At 57.5% G+C, this 24,209-nt stretch overlaps 1 protein-coding gene across 1 annotated transcript in view; it reads left to right on the top strand.

The window, feature by feature from the left end:
- NUP210 (nucleoporin 210) overlaps window positions 1-24,209 on the top strand; it is a 100,000-nt gene that overhangs the window by 59,607 nt on the left and 16,184 nt on the right. Inside the window, exons 17-29 of the mRNA XM_030849519.3 lie at window positions 3,227-3,419; window positions 3,924-4,030; window positions 4,679-4,783; window positions 4,868-4,969; window positions 12,440-12,568; window positions 13,829-13,956; window positions 14,054-14,189; window positions 15,484-15,546; window positions 15,718-15,897; window positions 18,464-18,544; window positions 19,569-19,700; window positions 20,882-21,040; window positions 23,702-23,793. Of these exons, the coding sequence (XP_030705379.1) occupies window positions 3,227-3,419; window positions 3,924-4,030; window positions 4,679-4,783; window positions 4,868-4,969; window positions 12,440-12,568; window positions 13,829-13,956; window positions 14,054-14,189; window positions 15,484-15,546; window positions 15,718-15,897; window positions 18,464-18,544; window positions 19,569-19,700; window positions 20,882-21,040; window positions 23,702-23,793 (1,607 nt within the window). The remainder of the gene's footprint in view (window positions 1-3,226; window positions 3,420-3,923; window positions 4,031-4,678; window positions 4,784-4,867; window positions 4,970-12,439; window positions 12,569-13,828; window positions 13,957-14,053; window positions 14,190-15,483; window positions 15,547-15,717; window positions 15,898-18,463; window positions 18,545-19,568; window positions 19,701-20,881; window positions 21,041-23,701; window positions 23,794-24,209) is intronic.

Here is a 24,209-nt window from a genome sequence, read left to right as displayed (position 1 = left end):
CTCGGGGTGTGGGGGGGCCTTCCTCAGCCTTAGACCTTATCTGAAGGTCCCCACTCAGCATTTCCTATGCGGTTCCCTTCTCCCCCTCCCCGCCCCCAAGCACCTAACATCAACTAATGCTGTAGAATTTATGCACAGGCAGGCCTCAGAGACGGCGTGGGTTCGGTTCCAGACCCGGCAGTACAGTGCGAATATCGCGATAAAACAAGTCGCAGGAACTTTTTGGTTTCCCGGGGCATATAAAAGCTACATTTATATTATCCTATAGTCTATTAAGTGTGCAATAGTGTTATGGCTAAAGAAACAATGTATAGACCTTAATTAAAAAGGACTTTATAGCTAAAATATGCTAACCGACCTCTGAGCCTTCAGTGAGTCATGGCAGTAACTTCAAAGGTCCCTGATCACAGACACCCTAACAAGTACATATAATAATGACGAAAAAGTCTGAACTATTGCGAGAATTACCAGAACGTGACCCAGAGACATGAAGTGAACAAATGCTGTTAGGAAAATGACAGTGACAGAATCTCTCGACACACGGTTGCCACGAACCTTCAGGTTGTAAAAACGAGGGATCTGCGAAGCGCAACATCTCCGAGCTGTGCCTGTACTCATTTCCATCTTTGTGAGTCTCTCTCTCAGGGCCCAGCTCGTGGTGGGAGCTCAGCGAATGGTGGGTGGATGAGTGATCCAGGGACCCCTCCCCAGCCCCCCCGCCCGCTGCCCTTATTCTGTAGGCTCACATGCCTGGTGCCGAGGACAGGGCCGGGGGGATGGTCAGGCCTGAACAGCGGGTGCTCCTCCAAAGCCCCCTCAGCTCCAGCCTGTTCAACCCCAGGCTGGCCAAACCTTCTCAATTTCAAAGGAAAAAACAGATCCAAGTGCCTCTTTCCTGTACTTAAACATTGGCTACTCGCTGAAGGAGCCGAGTCTGGCCGTCTGTGGGCTGTGACCTCGGGGTCAGCCCAGGGTTGTCTCTTGGCTGGAAGATGCCGGTCAGGCAGCGAGTGCGGCTCTGAATTGGCTCTCGTGTGTTGTAGATCTTTGCTCAGACACAGAATTCCTTGTGATCCATCCGTGCTGGGATTCCAGAGCCGCAAGCCAGTCAGGTGTGGCCCCTGAGACTTGTGGTCTCACCAGGGGACCCTGAGGAAGATATATCCTTGCCACACATCCTGGTGCAAATCGGTTTCACTTTATACGTCTCCAAAGCCAGAGGCTGCCCAGGACGTGTTTGCAGAGTCGGTCACTGGCGAGGCCAGGCACTAAAACGGGGCTGACCTGTCGGAGTGACAAAGTGGGACTGCACTCTGGCCTGACCCCAGTCCTCTGAGCTGGGCATCAGCCGTGCAGCTCACTGCCAGAAGGTGACAGGCTGGGGCTTGAATGGAGCTGCCTCCTGACTCGTGTGCTGGGGAGAGGCTGCACAGCGTCTGGCGAGGCCGGTGGGCTTTAAAATCAGACCAGAGAGTCCCACCCCTAAACCTGTGTGACCTTGGGCAAGCAACATAACATCTCTGAGCCTCAGCCTCCCCGTTTGGGGATGATGCTCTTGCCATTGGCAGGACCAGTGAACCTGCGAGCATGATTGATGCTTTGTTCATTCCCCCCCCCGCCCCCGCCCCGCCCCGGGGAGGAAGAGGAAGGGAAGAACGTTAGTTTTCCGCCCTGGGTCGCATCTGGGGGACAGAGTGGGGCCTCTAGAATACGCACTTTGTTCTGCCCACCCAGTCACAGCTCCCGACTCGTGTCCACAATGGTTGTAAACTCCTTTGCATCCCCAGGTGATCATGCTGACCTGCATTTAGAATTTGGGACCTGCTTTGGTCCAGAGTTCTCCGGGGGCGAGGGAGGTGGGAGTTTGCTGACTGCATCAGGCGGGCCAGGTGGGCTCGGCGGCAGTACCGACACCCCTGCACAGTAAGGGCTCACTTCGCGCTCACGCAGTGTGTGCATCGCAGTGGGCTGAGGGCCCCACTTCGTCGTTATCTTCCTTCCAAGACTTGGGCGGTGGAGCGGCCCCCAAGTTGAACGTGGGCAGAGAAGCAGAGCTGGCAGATCACGTTCTAACCATTCAAGCTTCTGCCCCCAGAACTGTCACGAGTGACTTGTCACATTTCACTGGCCAAAGCAAGTGATGCCCTCACTCCTGACTGCAAGGGCCAGAGAAGCTCAGTCCTTCCTCCTGGACCCGTGCCTGGGGAAGTACGGATACTGCTGAGCTCAGGTTCCTGCCTGAGTGACACGAACCAGGCCCCTTAAAATGCTCTCACGCGACCCTTATTTAAAACAGAGCCCTGGAAGGAGGATCTCGTGCAATTCCCACTTCACGTGGAGAAACTCCAGAAAGTGGGTGACTTGCCTGGGCGGAGGTGGGTTGGAGTCCGGGCTGTGGGAGCCGGGCGTCCATTCAGGCCGGGAGGGCGGGGTGAACCTCGGTCTAGGGGAATGAGGCCGCTCCCCCACGGGCCCTGGGGAGCAGAGCTGCTCAGGTGCGCGCAGCAGGAGGTGGGCTTTTGGAGTGGAATCCTAGGGGCCTGCCGCTGAGCCACCGAGGACCTCTGTCCCTTCCCTCCCCCGGGACCCGTCCTCACCCTCAGTGGGTGGATGGCAGCCCCCATCACCGGGATGGTCAAGGCCAGCTGAGAGCTTTGCCATCCCAGTGGCTCTGGGACACTTTGGGGTGTAATTGGCGTTCCTGTTGAACCACGAGGCGGGGCATCCTGGAGGGGCTGAGGTGGGCATGGGGCGGGGGGAGGTGGCAGGATTTGGAGAGGGGAGGGCTGAGTGGAGGAGAGCAGCCTGGCTCGGGTGGGGAGGCCGAGGGCAGGGCCCCCCAGCCTCGGCACTGCTGACATTTGGGGCCAGATCGCCCCTTCTTGGGGGGCTGCCCAGTGCACCCTGGGGTGTTCGGCAGCACCCCAAGCTCTACACACTAGACGCCAGTTGTGCCCCCCGCAGTGTGACAACCAAAAATGCTTCCAGACCCCGCCAAGGCCCCCGTTGAGGACCACGGACTGGAGCAGGAGGCCAGGTTGCATAGGGCTGGGGGCACCTTGCTGGCTGGCAGTAGTGACCATCCGTTCGCGACTTGCCCCCCACTGGCTCACCGGGACCCCTACGAGCTTACAAGGCAGCCGGCAGGTCCGCTGCACCGTGTGGTCAGGGGCGACCCCGCCCAGTCCGGGGTGCAGCCATAGCGGGTAACCTCGGCTTCTTGCAGGTTCCGGTCTCCAGCCATCGCAACCCCCTGCTGGACCTGGCCGCCTATGACCAGCAGGGCCGCAGGTTCGACAACTTCAGCTCGCTGAGCGTCCAGTGGGAGTCCACCAGGCCGTCGCTGGCCAGCATCGAGCTGGACCCGCCCTTACAGCTGGTGCCCCGGGACGATGGGAGCGGCCAAAAGAAGTTGCACGGTGAGCGGGTGGCGAGCGGCGGCCCCAGACAGACGAGCCGCGCGCCGAGGGGGCCGGCAGCTGTGGGCGGAGCGCTGGGGCCCCCTCTGTCCAGGGCCAAAGCTCAGGGAGCCTCAGGACTCTCCTTCAATCCTCCCACGTCTGTGACGTAGGAATGGCCTCTCTGTGTGGGAGATGGGGAGACAGCTCGGGGCACACGGCGGCTGAATCTCAAACCCCAGGTTGTACACAGACCGGCCTGGCGCCGACGCCCTGTGACGCTGCCATCACAGACCCCTCGGCAGCCGGGAGCTGAGCTGTCTCCTGCAGCTCCTCTAAGCTGCCCCGGGAACCTTGCTCAGGGCCCGTTAACTCTTATGGTGCACACAGTGTAAGCGAAGCCCATCACCTATTCTTAGGGCTGTGGGAGATCTAACGCTGCAAATTAGACAGAGGGAAGGAGGGCCGCCTCACAGATACAGCAGCGGGGCCCAAACCCGACGCCGCTTTCTCTCCCGCACTCAGGTTTGCAGGCCATTTCAGTTCACCAGGCCTCGGGCACCACGGCCATCTCTGCCACTGCCACTGGCTACCAGCAGTCCCACCTGGACATGGCCAGAGTGAAGCAGCCGGTACTGACCAGAGCCCTGGGGGGCTGGGGAGCCCTGCTGCTTCTGCTTCTCCTGTGCTGTGCCCGGCGTCCCAGGGTCCTGAGCCCCTCGCTGGGCTGCACCCCGGTCACCCCCCGCTCCATGATCAGGGGTGCCTCCTCACCAGGCTCCCTGCCTCAGTCTCCCCCGCTGCACACCCTGCACGCAGGCAACGGGGGGATACAGCTGAAAGGCAGAGGGACCTCGCCACACGCCGTCTCTCGCGCACGCCTCGGGGGCCCTCAGGCCTTTGGGCCGCAGCCTCTTCCCCGCCGCGGCCCCAGCTGAGTGTGCAGAGCTGGTTCAGCCCCATCCCCTAAGCCCGCAGCTCCCACTGCCTGCAACGCCGTCCCACTTTCCTGGGGTGCGTGTCAGTCGTCCATCCCGGGAGCCTGGCAGGTGGGATGAGGCGCCCACCTGGGCAGGACTTCAGGAGGCCTCGCAGGGCTGTGGTCTCAAAGCACGATGGGTGTTACTGGGCTCGTGTCCCCGACATAATGAGGTCCTGCGGGGCGGGGGGGGCGCCAGCCCCTGGGGCCACTCGTCCTGCTCTTCTGGGGGAGGCCGTGGGCTGGCCTGAGGTGGCCCCCAGCCCCCCTGCATCTGACAGTGCTGGCTTTGCCCGTTCAGCACCATCCCCTCATGCCTGTGTCGGCCTCCATCGAACTCTTGCTGGTGGAAGACGTGAGGGTCAGTCCAGAAGAGGTGGCCATCTACAACCACCCAGGCGTGCAGGTACAGCCTCCCCCCTGCTCCAGTGCCTGGGTGTGACCCCTGGGGGACCCCAGGCCTCTGACACCAGCTGGCCCCTCCTAACAGGCAGAGCTGCACGTCCGAGAAGGCTCTGGCTACTTCTTCCTCAACACCAGCAGCGCGGATGTGGTCAGGGTGGCCTATCAGGAAGCCCGGGGCATCGCCACGGTGAGTGGGGCCCTGCCCCCGCCTTCCTCTTCGTACTAGTGAGCAGATTGTTGCCGAAGCTGGCCCTTAGTCTCGGCTGGTGTGTTGAACAGTCTTCAGATTCCCTGATTCGCTGTTTGTGAAACTCACGAGCTACCTTTGTGGTTTGTATTCCATCTCCACAAACTACCCGCACTGTAGTTACCTAGTAATAATAATTAGTATTTAATAATTAAATTTAATAATTAATTGAACTTAATAATTATATAATAATTATTGTTACCTAGTAATAATATTTTCATCTTAATTGGTTTCCTTTCAATTAAGATGAAGATATTATTACATGAGTACCAGTATAAGAACCATAAGGAAATTGCCTTTAAAGATGTATCAGCTCTCTCTGTTTCTCCATGTTCCTTCCCTGACCCTCTCCCTAGCTGTGCCCATGGTGTGGAAGAACTGAGCATTCTGCTCTTTTCAGTGCTTTTATTCTAAGGGTTTTTTTCTCCGTGTTGCTATGTAGGCTGGCTGATTATTTTCTCACAGTCATGTGTACTCAGCCATTCTCTCCTTGTAGAGCATTTAGGTGGTTTAATTTTTTTTATTTTTAAAGAATCGCCCTATGATCATGACAAAGAGTAAAGGCAAACAGACACCAACGTCCTAAATTCTACATATTGGCACAGTGAGTTATTATGCTGTCGTGAAAACTGAACTTCCTTTAAAAGGAAACTCTGACCGCTGAGTGCGTCAAACCACTGCTGTGAGTCGCAATTGCAGGCAGCCAAGAACCAAGAGACCGTGACACCCATGCGGTGTCCTGAAATTGCAGCTCTGCTGCGGCCTTTGGGTTGCTCAGAGCCTAAGACCTGCTTTCCCCTGGTGAAGGCTGGTTGCCAGGTGTTGGGGGAGTTTTCCAGTCATCCCAGCACCGAGCGAGACTTGTCCTGGACTCGAGAGAGGCGGGGGCACTCCGTGCTTGACACATGGTGCGGGTTCCTGTGGTGCAGCCGGGGAAGCCAGGAGAAAGCCATCCTGCCATCCTGCTGCCTGCGCTTGCTTTCAGCATTGCCTGTCCTTGCGGGGGAGCCCTCACCACTGGCGAGAGCACAAAACACGCATTCCAGGGACTTAGCCTTCACAGAGACTGGTCCCACAATCTCCTTTCAGAAACACAGCCCGGCTGCCTTGCCCGTGGTTGTGCAGTAAATAAATGTGTGTCGTAGCCGGGAATTAGGAGTATGTCACCTCACTCTCCGCAGGGTTTCCAGCCATGACTCCCCACGGGTCCCTTTCTCTGACTTTCTTTTTGCCTCTGTTGACTGTCTTGATACAGTGGCCACAACATGAGTTGTCTCTGAAGTGGGACAGGTGTAGAGTAAGTGAGGCAAATGAGCAGGGTGTGAGGAACATACTGGGAGGAGCTGGGCTAACCGTCACCAGATGCTTAGCTTCAGCGTTGGAGGTAATAGGGCGTGGTGGGGACTGCGGTAAACTAGACGGCAGAGACTGTAGCTAAGGGACAGCTGGCCCGCACCCTCGCCAACTTTTATTATTTTTAATATCAGTTTTATTGAGGTATCTTTCACATACCATACAATTCACCCACTTAATGTCACAATTCAGTGGTTTTTAGTGTACTCATAGATGCAGGCAACCATCACCACAGTTAGTTTTAGGTTTTTTATCGCCTCAAAAAACCCCCAAATACCTTAGTAATCACCTCCCTATTCTTACACACACACACATAGGAAAGGGTGTTGGATTTTGTCAAATGCTTTTTCTGTGTCTCTTAAAATAATCTTTTTTTTGTTTGTTTTTTATTCTATTGATATCATGTGTTACGTTAATTGGCTTTCAGATATTAAACCAACCTTGCATTCTGGGATAAACCCTACTTGCTCATGGTATATAATTCTTTTTACGTGTAACTGGTTAAAGTTTGCTGGTATTTTGTTGAGTTTATGTTCATATTCGTGAGAGATTTTGGTTTGTGATTTTCTTTTTTGTGATGTCTTTGCCTGGTTTGGGTATCAGGGTGATATCACCCTCATAGAATGACTTAGAAATGTTCCCTCTTCTAATTTTTGGAAGAGTCTGGGTAGAATTGGTAACAGTAACTCTTGAATGTTTGGTAGAGTTAACCAGTGGAGCCTTCTGGTCACGGGCTTTCCTCATGGGTAGTTTTTGATATGAATTCAAACTCTTCACTTCTTACATGTCTATCCAGATTGTTTGTTTCTTTTTGAGTCAGTTTTGGTAGCATGTGTCTTTCTAGGATGATCTAGTTTTTTTGTTGTTTTGTTTTCCTAACATTTTCTTACCTTCCTCCAGTGGGCGACTTTGGTCTTTAGCTGTCTTGTTGGAAGGATGCTTTCTCACAGGGCAGCCCCTCGGTGAAGGGCGAGGAAGCACGTCATAACATTCCTGTTTTTCTCAGAGGCAGAATTACAGATGTTGGGACCTTTTGGGTTTATCACCATAGATCAGAGCAGGAAAAAGCCATCTCTCGGCACCTGTGGACAAATGTGTGTCGTTAGAGGGAGCTTGGGGGCAGCTGGATGCCTGAGATGGTAGGAAGCTCTCCCCCATGCACTTATATTCCCTCTATAAAAGAAAGAATAATTCCCTGGCCATTCCTCTTCCATGTAAGTAAGTGTTCACTGTCAAATCCTTAACATTAAAGGGAAAACCTCAAATTGTAAATGATTCCAACTGCTTGAAATATGCCTTTTTTTGCTTTATCTCTGGAGATTAAAAATAACTCCCCTGTTATATAAAAGAGGGAAATTTCAAGTTCAGAAAAATGTATGCAGTGCTAACAAAACTTGGGCACCTTTTTACTCACGTTTACCTTGCACCACACGTTTTGAGTGAGCCCTGAGGGCAGCCCTGTGGCCAGAAAGAGACCCTTCTTCCAAGAACAAGAGGTTCTGACAGTCTGTGATGGACTAGGCTGCTGCTTCAGGTAGTGAGCTCCCCGTCTCTGGAGGCATTCAAACAGAGGCTAGCATGCTTGTCCGACTCAAGATGGGATTCCAGCGTCAGAGTCAGGTTTCCCAAAACCTACGAACCCCTGCTTAGCCTAGCAATGTCCTACAATGTGCAGTCCCTGTCAGCAACAGTCTCTAGGCTTCTCCCGGCCAAGACAAGCCTGACATCCCCAGTTTACAGATGGTCCCAAAGAGTTATAGCAGTTCCCTCTCCAGGTTGTAGGACTGGCCTTCGCCCACATGTGTCATCCTCCGTGGCTCTTGTTGAGTGGGGCTAAGTGCCCCACTGCAGACACGACCCCAGGACACGTCTGGCACCGAGTTCAGGACGTGCCAGCTGTGCCTGACGTTCAGTGCCCGATCCACCAGGATCGTGTTTGCCCAGAAGGTATCCTGGAGGCGCCTTGGCCGCCAGGCTCTCTGCTTTCCCCCACCTCAGGCCTGTGCAGAGACCACTGCGGCTCCAGGTGGAATCGGGTTCTGGTTCCCTTTGCCTCTTCTGTAAAGTGTGGGAGGGATTTTTCATGGAGTGTTGACAGCCGATGACAGCTCCTCGCAGCTTCTCGGAGGGCTGTTTCTGAAGGACGTTTACACGTTTCTATGGCATTTTCCATCTGCTAATTAGCAGCATTCTCATTTCCTTTAATCACAGAGGCGAGGAAGCCCACAACATTTCTTCAATTAGCTCAGAGAGAATTGTTTCTTTCTTTCCTATTGATACCCATTTGGAGGCAAGAATGGCTGGTGGTGTGTGTTGGCTTCCAAGCGTCCCCGGAAGGGAGTCTGGCGCGCACGCACCGCACGGGGGCTGTGGTGGTGGTTATGCCCCCACCATGCACCCAGGGCTGTGCAGGCTCACACAGACCCAAACCCTCTGCAATGCACCTCTCTTTCCTTCTTGGCGAGTTTACCCATAGGAGCGTTTACCTGATTCAAACTCAGGGTTTCTGTCTTCTCACCAGTTCGTTACATTTCAAAATAAGCCCTCCACGCAGAAGCTGTGTGATTATAAGATCGGCAGCTGGGAAGCAACCTAGCGTGTGCTGAGCCCTCACGCCCTTCATTAACGCATTCACCCTGCAAAGGTGCGTGCCCGTCACTTGCCAGGCCTGGTCCGGGCTCCAGGGCTCCAGCGGGGAGCAGACAGGGCCTCTCTGGGTCCTGGGATATGCGGCTGGTCACGGTGACGTTGTACCTCTGAGGAGGCGCATCAGAAGGGGGTCCTTCCTTGGGTTGGGGCAGGTGGTAAGTGGTAGCCGTGGGGCGTGAACTCGGGTGTGTCCCGCCTGCGGTGTGTTCGCCTGCGGGAAGCCTCCGGGCTGGCTGGGGCCCTTGGATGAGGTTTCTTATCTCAGTGTGACCCTGGTCATCCCCCACCAGCCTCAAGGGTGTCCATGTCTGCCGGGGGCATGGATCCCCACCCTCTCGCATGGCACGGCCTGGCCAGCACGAGACATCGACGGGCACGCATGGGAGATGGAAGCGGATGGTGCCAGCGATGTTCGGAAGTATCTTCAGGGTCCTTGCTCCTCTGTAGTGAACACGTGTGAAGTGTGATGGGCCCTGGGAAGCGAGGGGCCGTGATGACGCAGCGGCCCCTCGGGGCTTGGCGGGTGCAGGTGGAGGGCGCGAGCAGAGCGGCCCCGGCTCCACACATGGCTTTTAATGCACAATAACGCGTTCCCGTCTCCAAAGAGATGACAGGACTTCTCCTGGGCTCTCAGTGGGCACCTTTACCCCTTGGGAACGAGAATTCATGCTGGGCGTGGGTTTACCCACCTCCCCTCCTGCACGTGCATCCCTCACACGTCCGTCAGGAAGCAGGTGGGTCTGGAGCCTGGAGAAGAGGGTGGTGACACATACACAGTCGGCGGGGGGGGACAGGATCCCACCCCCGCCACCCCCACCCCTGTGCCATCTGCTGGCCGGCACGTCCCCTCGTTTCCTCCAGTGGTTTGTCTCTGGAGTGACGGGTGGGCACGCCCGTAAAGCACTGTTCATTGTCCAGTGGGCTGGCAGGAGCTGACGTGTGGACGGGCCACGCGGCCCTTTGGTGGGTGGCAGCCTGACGCCGTCTCCCGCTCCATCATCCGGAAGGCGCCTGGACGTCCAGCTGCTGGGAAATCAAGCGGAAAAGGAATCGATTTCCCCACCGCCATTTATGTCTTTGTTTAAAATGCGCAAAGTGGCTCTTTCGAAGGAGAGAAAAAGAAGAGGGAACGCCTCCATGCGCCCCCCGCGCGGGTCTGGCCCCGTAGGTACAGCGAGCGCGTCATTTCTCTGCGTTATGAAGGACGTGTCGCTCCTGACAGCGGCAGCTTTTGCAGGAGGATCAGATTAGAGCTCTCGCTTCTCCCTGTGATTTTTAAATGGGTTCTCTCTGGGGGATGCGTAATAAGCCAAGTGAATCGTCCTCCGCAAAACTGGAGCCCTGTGGCCTCCAGTCCTCGGCGTATTTGATAGCAGGCTGGCGTGGCCCTGGGTCAAACTACACAGCCGTTGTTCGGAGCGCCAGCGTGATTTCCACTCTGGAATCTTTATTAAGCGACTTGAGTCCTTGTGTGAAATACCCTGGGCCCCCTTCATCTGTGGATGTACCTGTGAGCCCAGTGCTGCTGGCAGAGTTCTCAAGCCCCTGCCGCCTCCCCTGCCCGACGGTTCCTTTCTGGCTGCTGGTGGCATCCAGCTCTGGGAAGCGGCTGAGTGTGGGAGAAGAAGCCCTAAACTGGGGGCTCGGGCACCATGTTCCCTCCCCAGTGCTGCCCCTTCAAGGCTGGGTTCCCACCCTGGGTGGGCCTGTCTCCCCATGTGTTCACTGAAGGATGTGGGCCAGAATCAGCACTTCCCAAATAGATGATGGTACCTGGGGTTTGCAGACCCCTTTTTTCAAAAATTCCCAAGTGTTGACAAAGCCAGGGCTGAAGCTGAGCTGAGGCAGGTGCAGGTCTCCTTACATTAACCAGCGGCTTGGAGCTGTGACCCTGGATCTCAGTGTACTCAACACGCTGGGCGGGGGCCGAGTCTTGGCCAGGTGTGAGGCTCGGTCCTGAGGCTGCATTAGGGGAGAAGACAGCCTGGGGGAGGTTGCACAGGGAGGTCTACATCGAGTTGGAGTGAAGAGTGGTACAGCTGCAGCAGGAGAAGAGAGCAGAGGGGCAAAGGTCCCGACCTTCCAGATCAGGGGAGATTTTACCGAGGAGGGACACTTGAATGGGACCGAGGGTGAGTGGGAGCCAGCAGGTGGGCACAGGGGGAGGACAAGCCCCCACATCTCAAAGGTGGACTATGCAGCCCTGAGGCGGGTAGACAGGCGCCAGATGGCTGGAGTGTGATGGCCATGGGGGAGGGTGTTTTGCGGTGAAACCAGAGTCCTGGGCAAGGGCCAGATCGTGCCAGGTTCTTATAGGATGTGTTAAGGATGTGGGCTCACTCTGGGCAGCCTTTGAAGGCTTCTAACCTGGGTGCAATAGGATAGTATTTGGTTGTCTCCTGACATTTTTCCCCCACAGGTTCTTGACATTGAAATTGTAGCTTTGCCAACACTGAGCAGTTCACTGTACCCACCGCCCATCTCCCACCCCCGGTGAATATAAGACCACAAATCTCAGGCAGCAAAGCCAGGGCCAGGTAGAGATGGGAGGCAGCCGCGGGCCCACCCACTAGCTCCATGACATGCCTCCACCTGCCCAGCCCCCAAGACCACTCAGTTGAGATGCACGCCTAAGCAACATGACAAGTTACCACGAGTCCATCCCCAACGTGAGAGAGTGGTGATGATGCAGTTTGTCTGGGGAGAGACTTTTCTGAAGGTGGGATCCTTGGAAGAAGGTAGAGAGAGAAGAAGACTTAAAGGGGGCCTTTGGCAGTGAAAGCGTGGAAGACAGGAGCTTAGATGAATTCCTGCACTCCAAACATTTTATGAGGGCTCTACTGCAAACACAGCAGAGGTTGAGGTGAATGTGGGGATGAGCAAGATTCAGAGAGCTCGCACTGAAGACTTGGTGGCCTCCTCAGCCCGTTCCCAGGTTCTGAGAGTCTGTGGGCTCAGGTTAGGATTTCTCAGTGAGAGCTTCATTTGGAAAGCAGCGGTCTCACCCTCTACCAGCCCCTGACTTGCAGTTTCACAGGAGACCCCATGGGATGCTCTTCTCTTATGGGAGCTGCAGGGGCAGGTGGCCTGGACAGGAGATACGGAACCCTGGGTGTGAGTCCTCACTCTGCCAAGCTCTGACCAACCCCACCTTGAAGCAGCTTCCATTTTCTTCTCTGTAAATTGTGCAAAGTTGAAATAAATGCTCTCTGAAATCTATCCTGGCTCTAACATTTTACATCCCAAGCCCCTCCCCTGGCTGGCAGTGGGTACTCGTGATGAGGAGTGGGCAGGGCAACGTTAGGGTTTTCCAAGCCCTGGTCTGCAGTCTCTGGGAGACAGTGTCCCACGGGCGACAGGCTGCTGCCGTGAGCAGCTGTGTAACCGCACCCACCTCTGACCTTGCAGGTGCACCCTTTGCTCCCGGGCACCTCAACCATCATGATCCACGACTTGTGCTTAGCCTTCCCGGCCCCGGCAAAGGCTGACGTTTATGTCTCGGACATTCAGGAGCTGTACATCCGCGTGGTGGACAAGGTCAGTGTCAACTTCCCGATACGGCTCCCTCCCTGCGGAGGCCTGGAGAACGATGGGGGTTCAGGGGGTGTTTTCCTCGTGTCCACCTGCAGCTCGCAGTGCTGTTTCACCCAGCATTCTGGGCTCAGTGCAGAGCGGCCTCCGAGGGTATCCGTCTTCATCTCAGTTGACACCTGTAAAACCTGGCTGTAAATCCCGCCGGAAGTTGTCCCCACGTTAGCTGCAGCTTGGGAATTCCTGTCCTCTGACTGGTGCAAGTTACTAACCAGCCCGGTGCATGCATTGCTGAATGTGAATTTTCTCCCCAGTATGTACATTTTGGATTCTTAGAAATTTCAGTGGCAGATGAGTAAGATGTACTAACGCCGAGTGCTTTCGCAAAATGAATACATAATAGATCTGGGCTTTTCTTTAATGTAAAGAGGGATTTTACTCCAAATACCTGAAGTAACTGCAGTGAGGCTTAAAGAGGGATGCTGTCAGAGTCCTGTCTTCCTGGGGGGAGAGAATAGTTGGTAATTAGAGGGGGACATTCAAGCAACTTGGACTCCTTAAAAGTCAATATTCTCTTAGCCTCAGGTAGTCCTCCTCTGATCTCATTTCCTCTGGTGATTTGCCTCCAGACTTGAGTTCTTTCACTAAGCGTTTCTGACTCATGTTTCCCAGAGTTCTCGCTGTATATATTACGTGCCAGGTGTGAACTCTTGGGTCACTGAGCCCTTTTTAACCCCCACTGTACGCCTGTTGCTATTCTAAGCTATGGATTGTCTCTCTAAGGAGATGTTAGTTCTCTCTTTTTATTGGATTATAGTTGATTTACAATGTTGTGTTAGTTTTTGGTGTACAGCACAGTGATTCAGTTATACATACATATATGCTTTTTCAGATTCTTTTCCATTATGGGTTATTATGAGATATTGAATATAACCCCTGTACTATACAGTAAATCCAGTTGTTTATCTACTTTATACATAGTAATGTGTATCTGTTAATCCCATACTTCTAATTTATCCCCCCCCCAAGATTGTTAGTTCTCTCAGAGTGGGATGTGTCATTTATGCGTCGACGTATCCCTGAGGCCTCTTGAATACAGAAAGCACGTAACCGATTTTCATTTGTTCATGGGCTGATAGTCTGAAGGTCAACTTGGGTCTGTGGGTTTGAGGTTGTTGATGCTTTTGCAGAGAGCCGTAGGGTACCACAGGTGGTGGCATGGGTCATTCGAAGGCCACCCCTGAGTCTCTGTCCCCCTTGATGTAGGTGGAGATTGGGAAGACGGTCAAGGCATATGTTCGCGTGCTGGACTTCCACAAGAAGCCCTTCCTGGCCAAGTACTTGGCCTTCATGGACCTGAAGCTCCGGGCAGCCTCCCAGATCGTCACGTTGGTGTGAGTCCTTGCAGGATCAGGGGTCAGAGGAGGGCATCTCAGGGCATTGCCGACAGGTCTGTCGGGGAAGAAGTCCCAGCCCCTCCCTCTGTTCCAGGGCCCTCGACGAGGCCCCAGACGACTACACCGCCGTGTTCCGCGTCCATGGCGTGGCCATTGGCCAGACCAGTCTCACCGCAACCGTGACCGATAAGGCTGGACAGAGAATCAACTCGGCCCCACAGCAGATTGAGGTAAAGCTGTCCCTCTTCATGCTTCATGGCCTCAGCCCAGCCCCTGTTGCATGTTGGGGCTTTTCTGTGATAGGCTGGGCGTTTTAGGGGCAGCCCAGGAAGCCACGTGGAGGGGCCGTATTAAACTGCCCTACTGTGTCTTCTGATGAAAAGGGGGCCTTCACTGGTCCCGGGGACCTGGGGCCGCAGGAGGGAGGGGCCTGGGTTACCTCAGTCTCTCCGGGACGGAGCGGGTGTGGCGTGGCTCAGGGGAGGGGAGCTACTGCCGCACAGCAAGGGGGTGGCTGGGGAGGAGTGCGGACCGGTCTGGGCTCGTGTGCAGAGGTGCCCATTGACAGTCGGGGCCTTAGAGGCGGTGCGCTCCTCGAGGGAACTCTGGGAGCAGCCGTTCTGGGTGAGGGAGCTCCAGGGCCCCGACACCGTCTCAACTGTGACGGGAGCCCCACAGCCGCCAGGGCCAGGAAGTCGTGTCCGAGTTTATTCTTCGGCAGCACTAAACTGGTCCTGCCCCCTCCTCCACCATCTCGGCCACATGGGCCGGGGGCTTGGTGTTGGCGGGTGTGGTTGGTGCTTCTAGATGGCAGTGCACCTTTCTTCTACTGCTGAGAAGAAAGTCCTGTCTGCCTGTAAATGACGCAGCCATACGGAGACGACTCCTCACGCACAAAGCAGCCCCGGGCCGACTGGCACACTTGCGGCAAAGCAGGGGTTGTAGGGGTACAGGAGGAGGACTGGGGGCTTTGCACTGCTGCAGAGACGGGGACATCGTCGTCCCTGCCCCTCGAGTCCTGCTTTCCTCCTCTGGAAAATGTTGAGGCTGTCGAAGTAGAGGGCTCTTCTAAGGCAATTAGTCAGTAGGAATCTGGAGACATTTAGTGGAGAGACGACCCCTTCCAAAGAGGAGTTGGGGAAGTCTCGAAAGCAGTGGGTTGGAAGCTTGGACGCGTGTCAGACCTCGTGGTGACTTGTTGAAACACACTGCAGGACCCCACCTCCGACTGGCGGGGCCGGGGCAGGCCGGGGAGCGGGCATTTCTACAGTTCCCGGGTGGCTTCCGCAGGAGCAGAACACGGCCCTGAGGACCGCAGATCCTCGGGCCCAGGGGTGGGATGAGGTCTCGTGGGGGCTGCTCGGGCTCCCCCAGGCTTGGCCGGGACCCCAGGCGCTCGCCGGCGCCCCCTTCAGAAGAGTGATGTCTGCGCACCGTGCTTCTCTGGAACTGAATGTGACTGTGTCCGGCTGCAGGAGCTTGGAACACAGCGGGCCCCTTTCTCCCTTGTGTCTCCACACCCAGGTCTTTCCCCCGTTTAGGTTGATACCCAGGAAGGTGACGCTGATTATCGGGGCCACGATGCAGGTAGGAACCAAAGGCCACGCCCCCGCCCCACCCCCACCCGCGGCCGTGTCCCCTGCCTGGGGCTTCAGAACGGGCTGTGGAGAGTGCTGGGGTGTTGGCACCCTTGCCCCCGAGGGTGAGGCGTGGGCCGGCCGGGGGACGGGCTGACGGGCGCTGCTCTTCTCCCTCCAGATCACCTCCGAGGGTGGCCCCCAGCCTCAGTCCAACATCCTCTTCTCCATCAGCAATGAGAGCGTGGCGCTGGTGGGCAGCACCGGGCTTGTGCGAGGCCTCTCCGTGGGCCACGGCGCCGTGTCGGGGGTCGTGCAGGCTGTGGATGCCGAGAGCGGCAGGCTCGTCGTCGTGTCACAGGTAAGGGCGTGGGCTGCACCGCAGCGGGCACCTTCCGAATCCGCCCTGGACACAGCCTCGCGGGTGAGGCTCGTTGCTCCCCAGGCAGCTGGCGGGGTTGGTGACCCGGGCTGGGAGGAAGCCCTGCCTGCTGGGCTGGGGCTCTTGCCAAGGGCCGCCCTCTCCCAGGGTCTTGCTTCTGCCCTCTGAGCCCAAGCCCCTGCCTGTCACCTACCCCCACCAGGGCCAGCCCTGCACTCGTACCCCCGAGGTTGCCCTCCTCCAGACTGAGGCTCCCCGGCTGCTCCTTAAGGGGAAGGGTCCCCAAGCCCCACGCCCGGGGCCATTCCAGTGCAGGCTGACAGTAGCCGTTGTGCCAGCGGACTCTGCTTTACGTGCCTCCCCGAGTCCTCCCCGGACCCTCTGCCCTGCTCATGTGCAGGTGATGGGCCCGAGGGACGGGCTAGTGACCCACGGCCACCACACGGCTGCTCTAGGACCCGACCTAGTATTGCCAGCACCAGAGCCCTCCCGCCTTCAGGTCTTCTTTTCCAGCTGGGCTTGGAGATGTTCTCCTAGCAGAGTTGGGCTGCTCTAGGCTCGGACACACTTGCTGGGTTATGGTGTATGTTTTTGGAGGCATGTGCTGACTTGGCTGCTGTACACGAGGGTAACTGGACACCAGTAGTGTTTCAGACCTGGATTTATATTTCCAGGCGAAAAAGAAAGCCTGAGTCATCCGCCAGAATCTTTGCTCAGCTAGAAGTAAAGTCATCTCCCCCGCCTCCTCGCTGGAGTGGGGGACATTTCCTGACCAATTTCCTGGGTCAGCAGAGATGCTGGAGGCCGACTCAGGGGAAGCCTCACCCAGGAGGGTCCCCCTGTCCCATATCGGTGGCCCTGACTCCAAGCAGGTGAAAGCAGGTGTCTCTAAGTCTGATCGTTTCTGCCTTTCCCAGGGCCAGGCACTTCCGTGGGCCTCTGGGAAGGACAGGGCAGAGCATGTCCGCCTCTCGAGAAGAGCTCAGGGTGCTTGGATTCTTCCCCGTGTCCTTGGCCTGCCGCGACCTGCAGGAGCGTCAGCTTGGTGGTCAGGCCACGGTGGAACCCCAGCTCGAAGAGGGCGTTTTGTCCTGGCTGGTGTGGCTGTGGACAGAAACTGGGCTCCTGACAGCAGTCCGGGAGCACCGCCGAGTTAGGAGCACCTGAACACACAGCTCTGGGGCGCTGGGACCCTCTGGAGGGGGTGGGGCTGACTTTGACCCGACACTGAGTGCATCGATTTACTCCTTTCCCAGCAGTTCCACTCTCTCTCCAAGTATCCCGCTTACGCCACAAAGTCCTTTTGAATCACTGGGTGGATACTCCAAGTTTACCTATCTATTTTATAAAGACGAGAAACCACTGGGCATAGGAGAGTAAAATTAAGGACCAAGGAGGCCCTGCTTTGTTTCTCTCTAAAGAAAGGGTTGCAGCCTCAGGAATGGGCTTGTTTTTCTCCTCCTGGGGCCCCGCGTGGCTGACACAGCTGACACAGCAACTGGCTGGGGATTGGTCTAGAGGACACAAGGCCATGCAGTCCCTCCTGGCCACCCTCCTCTCTAGGCCGACCTCACTGGGCCACCTCTCTGCGTCTCCCATCTGGCAGGCTGGAGGAGGGGCCGGGGCAAGGCCCCGGTGCCCCTTGGTAGATGGAAAGGCCGCACCGCCAGCTCCATCTGAAAGGCGTCTCCTTGAGCCCAGGCAGGTGGGGGCTCAGCCTGAGGCCCTGAGGTCCGCGTGTCCCAGAAGGGTACGCGACTCTGGTCAGAAGCTCACGGTTCCATCTGTGCGATTCGGGTCACCCTAAGAATCAGCTCCCAAAGCCGAGGAATAGTCCAGGACTAGCAAGGGAAGACAGCAGTGAGAAGGATGCAGGGAAGGAAGGGAAGGGAGGCTAGCTGGGCACCTACTACGTGCCAGGAGTTAGCCCACATCACAAGGCACAGGAGATGGGCTCACATGAGTGTATGTACAAAGGACTTAAGGGTTTTAGCAGCCTGGGTTCAGCATGTGTCAGCAGCACTACAAAGAAGCCAGTAAAGTTAGTCTTTGGCCAAATTAACAGGAGTATAGAATTCAGAAGGAAGGAGGATATAGTCTATTCTAAGCACACTCTACCTGGCTCCTGCATTTGTCCCGGTACTCTGCTCAGAGACAGACAGGCTGGATTTGGGGTTGGGAGCTCTGGAGACCTGTCCTGTGAGGGCTGCCTGGCCTAGAGAGGAACAGTCCCTGGTCAGTGTCCCCAAGTCTCTGCAGTGCTGACCTGGAGCATCTGGATCGGACAGGTCTGTAGGTTCAGAGGACCAGGCCGGCACCCCCAGGGGCAGGGAAGAGGCAGCAGCCAGGTCCACGTGGGGCGAGCCACCCGCCAAGCCAGGCCTCCTAGGGAGGAGGAGCATCATGGGTGCCTTCTGACCCGTGACTCTGAGCTGGCCTTGGCAGGAGCCTCCTTCCTGGGGGAGGGGTGTCCCTTCCCCAAACTCCTGTCACTAGCACATAGCGCCTGCCCACAGTCAGCCTGAGCCCCAAGCCCTCTTCCTAGGACCTCGTGGAGGTGGAGGTGTTGCTGCTCCAGGCCGTGAGGATCCGTGCCCCCATCACCCGGATGAGGACGGAGACCCAGGTGAGGCGGGAACCTCTCCAGGCCCTCCTGTCTGAGCTCCCGGAGCAGCCTCTCGGCAGGGCTCAGGCCCTGAGTTCTGCTTCAGAATGAGCTGTGCCCTCTGCTGGGACAGTTCTCCATGCCCTTCACCTGCTGAACCCTGTTTACCTGGGGGTCCAGCTTCACTCCCCTGCCTTTCCTGCGGCAGCCCAAAGGCTCCCTGCCATTCTCCCCAACGGCGCCATCTCCTCTTACGCACGGCGCTTACGCCTGTCGCCCCGTGTGGGTGCCGTCAGCAGGTGATGCCTGTGTCTCCACCAGTCTGTCGCCCTCCCGCACCTAGACTGGCACCTGGCGCCTCTCGGGAGCCGGTGTTTGGACGGTGCGTAGCTTTCTCGGTGCTTTCTGTGTGTTAGTCCACATGGGGCACGTAACAGCCCCGAGAGGTAGCTCCGGGGTCACGTCCACGTCACAGTAGAGGAGGTGCGCACGTGGCAGGCTTAGGGCGTCCGCACAGCTGGCAAGCGGCGGGACGGGGCGCCGACCCACAGCCTGGCTCAGGTCCGTCCCCGCCTTTCGCCGCGTCACCTCCACGCGCTCCCTCTGGTCGGCGCTCGGTCAGTTCAGATTGTCGGAGACCGAGTCCACCCCTCGTGAGCAGGGACCCCCGCTAGACTGAGAAGGAGGGGAGCAGGGTAAGCTGTGTGGCGGGGGCTGGGGGCGCTGCAGGTGTCCCAGAGCTAGAGGCAGTCGTTTAGGAATGGGGTCTCCCGGCCGAGCTGCGACAGCCCGCAGCCCAAGAAGGACGGGAGGTGCGGGGCTGGTGCTGTGTTCCGCTCGGTCCTTTGCTGTTTTGTCAGGCCTCCTGGGACCTATGCTGCACCTGCCGCTGCTTAGGGAGGAATTGGGTGCGGCTCCCATTGCCCTGCGGAGACGGGGAAGCACCCAGCAGCGGGCGGCAGCTCAGGCAGTGCCCCGGAGCATCCGGGGGGTGGGGCTCCGGCCGCTGGACCCCGGCAGTCACAGGCCTGGCTTCTCCCCGCAGATGCCTGTCTACGTCACCGGGATCACCAACAACCAGAACCCTTTCTCCTTCGGCAATGCCGTGCCGGGCCTGACCTTCCACTGGTCTGTCACCAAGCGAGACATCTTGGACGTCCGGGGGCGGCACCACGAGGTACCCACCCTCCCAGAGTCCCCCGACTCCATCCCAGACAGTGTTGGGGTGGGAGGGTTCTCACCACATGTCTTGCGCTTCACGCCCTCCTGTGGCTCCCTGACTCCTTCTCCCAAGGCTGCGGCCACACTGTCGCTCCCCGGTATCCCTCCCGGCCTCTCAGTCTTGCTCGTGTCCAGGAACCAGGTCGCCCAGCTCCCCCCTCGCGGTTCCCAGGACAGTCCGCAGCCTTTTCATTTTAAGTACATTCTTGCCGACCAGCCGCGCTGCACAGGGGCTTAGTGACCTGCTAGCGGAAGGCAGCAAAAACGACAGCCTGGTGGGGATGTCACAGAAGTTCCAGAACGTCTCGGGGTCCTGGTCGGGGTCCCCAGTCTGTAGCTTCCGACCCCCTTGCCGAGATGACGCCTGGCAGCCCTGGGGTTTTCTCCAGGTTTATCCCAGGACCCCACCCCTGTCCCCTTAGGCCTCCCTAGGGGGTCCCCGGCCCCTCCCTAAGCCTCAGCTGGAGAGAACGTGCTGCCCCCGTTTGTATGAGCTGGAGCCCATGCGTGAGGAGGGGGGACGCGCCCGGGGTCGCCCAGCCAGTGGGCTATGGGCCGGGTGCCGGCCCTGGTGACTACAGGCTGCCACCCTGTGTGGGCCTTGGTCACCCAGGACCCGAGTGGGGTTGGTACTGGGGGTTTCTTCTTGTCCTCTCCATGGATGGGGGGGAGGGGGCCGGGCATGGGATGGGGGTCTCCTGGAGGCTTCCTGAAGCTCATCTAGTGCTGGACGAGAGCCTCCCCCCGACCCTATGGGACCAGAGTCCTGTCCCCGGACTGTCCCCGTGTACCCGGACGTGTGACTTTTTCACAGATAGCCCACGGCGGGGGCTCTGGGGGGACACCCCAAGTCTAACATCTTCTTGGTGATTCGCCTGACCCCCCGCACAGCCGAGGCTCTGAGAAGTCCTGTGTGAGAACGCTGGTTGGCCTAGCCTCTTTCACAGGCTACTGTGAACATGAATCGCAGCGTGGGGCGCCCTGCGCTCGTGCTGAGGTGGCCACGGGCTGCAGCCCCCAGGTAGCAGGCCCTGACGGGGCGGGAAGGCAGCAGGATGAGAGCATTCAGGCAGTGCAGGGGGTCTGGGGCTCCTGTCCGGCTCTGCCCTTTGGGGACACTTTCGACATCTGTCGCAGGCATCGCTCCGGCTGCCGTCGCAGTACAACTTTGCCATGAACGTGCACGGTCGGGTGAAGGGCCGCACCGGGCTGAGGGTGGTGGTCAAGGCCCAGGACCCCACAGCCGGGCAGCTGCTGGGCCTCGCCAAAGAGCTCTCTGACGAGATCCAAATCCAGGTAAAGGACGGGTGGGCAGAAGCCACCGTTAGCGGGAGAGCAAAGGCCAACCCAGCAGCCCTGCTCCTCCCAGGGGCCTTGTGGGCACATGTCAGGGGGCTGGGGGTATGAGGTGCTGTGGGAGCCCAGAGATGGGGTGACCCAGGGCTTCACGGAGGGGGTATGTTTCAGGATTGGGGGGCCTGGCATGTGCACAGGGCTGAAAGTCTGAAGTAGCTTAATGTGCTCCCAGAATAGCAGATAATTCTGAGCTCAGAGTCTGGGGTGCCTTCTTGGGGGAAAAGCCTGGAAAATTGTCTGAGCCGGGCATTCATTTAGTTGTCTGTATATTTCACAAACATGTGACGCACTTAGCAGAAGCAGACACACTCTCCCCACTCCCCAGGCGGGCTCCCACAAAGCCTGCGGGGCAGGAGCTGCAGGTGCGGCTGCCCTAGATGAGCCAGCGGCCCTGGGGGTGAAGTGTCCCTGCGGGTCCTGGGGAGTGGGCAGCAGAGGGTCCTGAAAGGCCTCGAGGGATGTGCCTGGAAGACAGAGGGTGCGACCCATCGTTCACTGATGGAAACCGAGCCTGAGGACGGGAGGTGGCCTGCTCAGAGCCCCTTGGGGGGGCACCCAGCAGGACTCGGACCAGGCAGGACCAGAGCCCAGCCACCCCTGTCCAGCCCAGGGCTCGACCCACGTCTCTCTCTACCACCCCTGCCCCCTCTGGGCCCCTCTGTAAAAACAACGAAGAGCATTTTTAGCTTCAGGGACCCCATTCTGCTAATCTGGGGCTCAGTAATGTCTGGGTTCCCCTAAATTGCAAAGAAAAACTGATAGCAGCCCCTAAGTATCATGAGAAAAGAAATGGGTTCAAGCCCCCTCTTCAGGAAGGAGCAAACCATTTCTAAACCAGGCACATACCTCATTAGGGGCAAAGAAGCAGATTTCAAAGAGAAACGCCTGTCTGCCAACCCCCCTCACCCCTGCCTGCACAGGCACACAGGCGCGCGCACACACACACACACACACACACACAGACACGCACACACACAAACCACACACACACATACAAACACACACACACACGGACAAATACACACGTAGAAACACACACATACATGCTCTTCCTAGCTGAAAACAAGGAAGCAAGTTCTGACACCTATCCTGAAATTAAAGACAGGGCTTTGCAGCTGCCAGGTTCTGTGACCTCAGTCAGCTCGTCTAACCTCTCTGCGCCGCGGTGTCCCTGGCTGACAGCAGATGGGTTTTGAGCACATCGGAAACTTAGAGGCGCTGGATCCAGCCCACAGAGGTGTTTTATTTGGCTCACTCAGGGCTTTGAAACAATTTTTATTTGTTGCCAACATTTAAAAATAGGAAGATTTTGTCTAAAAGCCCAGTATGAATGCATGGCATGATGCCACACGGCAAAACCAGCAAGAGATAAGGGCCAGCCTCCCGTTGATAGAGAGGTGCCCCCCGGTATCACAGGCGCCCCAGCCCCCATCGTCTCCCTGGCACCGAGGCCGTTCACCATGGTGCTGGCAGTGGTGCTTTTCTGCCGGTCACATAACAGGAGAGGAAGGTCCCCCTTGTACCTTCACGTCCATCTCAAGAGGGACCACAGAGGTCCATGCCTAAGGAAAGTGGGAGGGGACCTGCCTGTGAGTGTATTTCCCGCAAGATACGTAATCAGTGAGGCAGCTTCACTCTGGATGCCGCCTGCCTGGCAGCAGTGCTCACGCGACTCCAGAGCCCGGTCTGGCTCCCGAGGCCGTGCTCCGTGCCCTGTGAGGAAGCACTGCCACTCCGTCGTGTCGCACGAATCCCCCAGCTCTGTGAGACAAGCGTGGCAAGGATGATTACGTCTAGACCCTTTTTACAGATGAGGAAATCGAGGTTGAGTGTACGGTCAGAACATGGCGGTGCGCGGAGGGAGGGGAGTCAGGCCAGTTTCCTCTCGGAAAATCATCCATCAGCTCAGATGATTTTAGACACAGGCCCTTAGGAGCGTCCAGCTGGTCTGATCGGAGCAGAAGCCAGCGGGGAGCCAAAGCTGTGCTTGGCATCTAGGCTCAGATGGGTCCCTGGAGACAGGTACCTGAAGGGTGCTGGGCGCGTCAGGCTGCGTGCAGAGAGGGGTCTGGAGCCCCAGGGGAGGGCTGCCTCCGTGGCAGGATTAGAGTCCATCCGACGTCATCGGGTTTATCGGCTGCTGGCCTGAGGTCACCAGGCACCCCGTACCAGTTCTGTGCGGATCCTGCCGGAGCCTGGCAGGCTAGAGGGCGAGAGGCAGGGCTGAGGGGGTGGATCTGCGAGGGGCATGTAAGGAGCAGCATGTCTCTCTGAGAGGCGAATTGAGAGCTTTCTCCAGGCTCCGTCCTGGCAGCATCACCGAGCAGGACCCTGGGCCCCGTCACTCTGCCGCTTTCCACACACATATGTCCCGAGGGCTCAGGGGAGGCCCGTGCTTCTGTGAAGCAGCCCCAGGGGCTTCACCAGCGCACCTGCTGTCCCTCCTCATCGCGCCTTCAGCCTCTTAAAGCTCAGCCCTCGCCACCGCATCACCAGCTGCATAACAGGTGCTGGCACCGGCCCCTCTCACCCCTGGGAGACAAGCAGACCCTGGACGTGGTTCCAGGGATCCCAGGAAACAAAACTCCCCCTCTCTTCCAGGTGTTTGAAAAGCTGCGGCTGCTGAACCCTGAGATAGAAGCAGAACACGTGCTAATGTCGCCCAACTCATTTGTCAAGCTCCAGACAAACAGGTAGGTGACTCGACGCGGCTTCGTCCAGGTTGCGAAGCTGTGCTCACATCCGACGGCTCATTTGTCCAAGTCGTCAGGAGCCGTGGGTGCCTCGGGCGAGCTGCACCTCCCTCCTGGCGTCGCGCTGGAAGCGGGTTTGACCTCTGCCATCCTCCCGTCACTGTGGACGTCCCCTGCTCGTCTGCGGCGTCTCCCCGTGGGTCCCTCTTCTCCCTGTGGCCCAGAACCTCTCATGCTTTCTGCGGACATCCACTGCTTCAGAGGGGGAAAAGTGCCAGCCTGGAGGTGTTCAATTTCTCGAATGCCCCTGTGTCTTCAAGACTTGCTGCTCCGTGTAGTCTAGGAGCCGGGGCGTCACCTGGGGGTTCGTGAAAATGTGGATCTCGGCCCCTGCTGGGTGGTGGGGACATGCATGA

Source organism: Globicephala melas, chromosome 11 (assembly GCF_963455315.2).
Source record: "Globicephala melas chromosome 11, mGloMel1.2, whole genome shotgun sequence".
NCBI classification, from domain to species: Eukaryota; Metazoa; Chordata; class Mammalia; order Artiodactyla; family Delphinidae; genus Globicephala; species Globicephala melas.
This window is presented reverse-complemented; position numbering and strand designations above follow the sequence as displayed.